The sequence below is a fragment of the Helianthus annuus genome, chromosome 13 (genome assembly GCF_002127325.2).
Source record: "Helianthus annuus cultivar XRQ/B chromosome 13, HanXRQr2.0-SUNRISE, whole genome shotgun sequence".
NCBI classification, from domain to species: domain Eukaryota; kingdom Viridiplantae; phylum Streptophyta; class Magnoliopsida; order Asterales; family Asteraceae; genus Helianthus; species Helianthus annuus.
The window spans coordinates 139471914-139475206 of NC_035445.2; the positions used below are offsets into that span (position 1 = coordinate 139471914).

Here is a 3293-nt window from a genome sequence, read left to right on the forward strand (position 1 = left end):
GGGGCAAAAACATAATTTTATTTTGAATTGAGGGCAAAAGCGTAATTTTAAGCTAGGGACAAAAGCGTAATTTTAAACTGGAGGCAAAATCGTAAATTGATTGGACCAATGGGGAAGTGTAAGACAGCTCCCTGGCACTATTCCCCCAACTTGACACATAAAGTTACATCGAGTCAACTAAACAAAATAAAACTCTACTATAATTTTGAAAAAAAAAATCTAAAATGATGGCAAGACTATAACTTTTAATTAGGGGCAAAATGGTAATTTTTGAAATGGGGGCAAAATCATAATTTTAAATTGAGGGCAAAATCGTAATTTTAAGCTGGACGTAAAAGCGTAATTTTATTTTGAACTGAGCACAAAATCATAATTTTTAGCTGGAGGAAAAAGCATAATTTTATTTTGAATTCAGGGCAAAACGTAATTTTAAACTGAAATCCAAATCGTAAATTGGTTGGCCCTATGGAATTGCGAGACAGCTCTATTCCCCCAACTTTTGTTTGTATATAGTAAATATATTTGATATTAACAAAAAGAAGTGTTTGATTTGTTATAAATGTTTCATATCCCGGATGTATCAACATTTATAGACAATGACATGCATTAAAGTCGAGAAGCGAATAAAAGATACTCTAAACTACCAAAATAAACTAAACAAAAACGTAATTTGTCGGGTAGCATTATTTTTAAAATTTCTACGATTTAAAGATTTCTTTATTATATTCAACTCATGAACGTGGAACTACATAAACAAAACATGAGCTAAAAGTTAAAACTCACTAATTATTTTAATTACTTAGTTACCCTCATCCACATCCTCTTGATTATTGAGAAGATTAAGATATTCATCATAAAGACTCTCAAACATCAAACTTTCATCATCTTTTGCAATAATTATATTTCCATCGTCCATTAGGAAACACTCATCTTCCTGACCGTTGATCATTGTGCTTGTACCTTCTACCTCCAAAAATTGCGTCCAGTTTGACCATGCAAAGTCAAAGTCAGCATCTTCAAAGTCAAATGTACAAGTAGATGATGCACCACTCTCATTCTTGCTTGAGGTTGAAGATGACACCGAAGAGGAAGAAGTAGGATCAGAATCATGAACTTTGACTTTTGTTGACTTTTCTTGACTTGTGGTTTCTGTTTTCTTCTGATCGTCCATTTTTTTCTTCTTTTTCACATTTTTGGTTTTTGATGGTTTGTTGTGGTGGGTGCCCGTGGTTTCAATCCCTTTCCGGAGGTGAGCGTTCCAGTGGTTCTTGATTTCGTTATCGGTTCGACCAGGAAGCTCGGTGGCGATGAGGGACCAGCGGTTACCATGTACGGACCGTAGCCGGATTATGATGTCGTTCTCTTCGGAGGTGAAGTTTCCTCTCTTGATACCCGGACGAAGATAATTCATCCATCGCAACCTACAACTCTTTCCGCATCTAAGTAACCCTAAAGTTCGTAAATAAATATAGTATTAAGTAACAAAAACACCATAAAAACAAATTACACATAAAGCAATTTATGGGGACATAAATGTTACTACTAATCACAAATCAAACCACACCCACATGTAAAAACAATAAATTAAATTATGATCGCACATTTATTTTAATTATCGGTTGATATTACATATTGAATTTTAAGATAATAAACTATAAAATAAATGTGTGGTCATAATTTACTTTATTTACTTTTTAGTTTGCAATTGATCTCTCTTGACCGATCCAAAACCAAATTAACCAACGTAACCGAACACAACCAAAAACCAATGTTCAATTTTGTATGGCGGATCCAAATGTCTTGTTGGCCGGACGGATGCACCTTTTGAAAAAAAAATTAGTGTATTTTTTAGGTAAAAAGCCTGATCGTACCTGTTGAACTCCTCATCCGCACCCCTAGAAAATAATTCAAGACACATCTCTTTCCCAAAGTGAAAAACTCAACATTCGGTTTTTGCCCTATTTAAGCTCAAAACCGACCCATACACACCGCTACCAGAAACACCATACACAAAGTTATATACCGTACGTACCAGCTTTAGAAGGTAATGATCGCCATTGACCTTCACCATGAGTTTGAATGTGATTGATGAGGAGTTTGTCTTCCTCAGAGGACCATGCACCTCTGTGTAAACCCACCTTTGAACAACATGGTGTTCTTCCCATGGTGGTGGCCGGTGGCGGAGATGAGTGAAGACTGAAGAGAGAGAGAGATGAGGAGGATGTGTATTGTAAGCTTGGGTTACGTACCCTTTTTAAATGGTTTTTTTTTCCTGAATACTTTGCACGTTTTTTTCCTTGTCTGACTACTTATCAAAGGGTAATATAATTTTTATTTTTCATTTATTTTAGAATTATACGTATGATAGGTAGATGATAATGATATATCAAAATATAAGTACGTTGCCTGTATTACAGAAATGAACTATTTAACTTTGTTATGATGATATATTAAAGTATAAGTACGTTGCCTGTATTGCAAAAATGAACTATTGAAATTTGTTTTTATAGTTGAAAAATATATATAGATAATTATATCATATTTTATATTATATTATGTCAACTACATTTAGCATAAGAGGGAATAGTGTCAGGCAGCTGCCTGACACCCATCATTGGTCGTGCCTTTTTGTATTTTACGTTTGAACCTTTAACTTCGCTAAAATACGTGTTTTGTCTCTTTGATTTTTAAAAAAGTTTTTTTTTTATTGGTTAACTTTGTTTGTATGCGTGTTTAGTCCCTTTGCTATAACTTTAGTGGTGTACATAAATAATCTTTTTTTTTATTGGTTAGTTTTGTTTATATGCTTGTTTAGTGCCTCTGCTTTAACTTTGATTGTGTACATGTTTTGTTCATCTACTTTTATTTCATTTAGTATTTCATCTTTTAGCATTTTCTCCTTACTATTGTGATGAACTAACCCGGGGGATAGTGACCATTTGCTATTGGTAGACAAACGCTATTACTCCAAGACTTTAATAAAGTTACTCTATGACAAACGTATTTTTACCCATGTCTCGATGTAATTTCTATTATGATTGTGTTATAAGTAGTATGTTCAAGTAACCGAAATACACACATACATGTTATTAAACTGTGATGTATTATGCTTACCGCTCCGCAAATCGGTCAAGACATAACACTAGTTTGTTGACATTTTTCATGTTGAAGCCTTTTTTTTTATAAATATATAAAGGAAAAATAGGGAGTAGCTAAAACTCGTCGTATTAGAGACCTTATAATGAAAAATTTATATAAAACTAAAGCTACATATATATTTAGAGGATTACTGT

At 33.4% G+C, this 3293-nt stretch overlaps 1 protein-coding gene across 2 annotated transcripts; it reads right to left on the minus strand.

Annotated features, from left to right (window-relative positions):
* Nucleotides 1-766: 766 nt before the first annotated feature.
* On the minus strand, nt 767-2252 carry LOC110899489 (myb-related protein 308). 2 transcript variants are annotated; one of them, XM_022146380.2, is made up of 2 exons: nt 2033-2252; nt 767-1449 (listed from the first exon to the last, which is right to left on the minus strand). In XM_022146380.2, exons 1-2 carry the CDS (start codon nt 2163-2165, stop codon nt 800-802), a joined length of 783 nt encoding a protein of 260 aa, XP_022002072.1. In that variant the 5' UTR covers nt 2166-2252; the 3' UTR covers nt 767-799. The 2 variants fall into 2 exon arrangements, with proteins under 2 accessions (XP_022002072.1, XP_022002071.1); XM_022146379.2 differs by lacking the exon at nt 2033-2252 and adding an exon at nt 1872-2025.
* Between the last annotated feature and the right edge of the window lie 1041 nt (nt 2253-3293).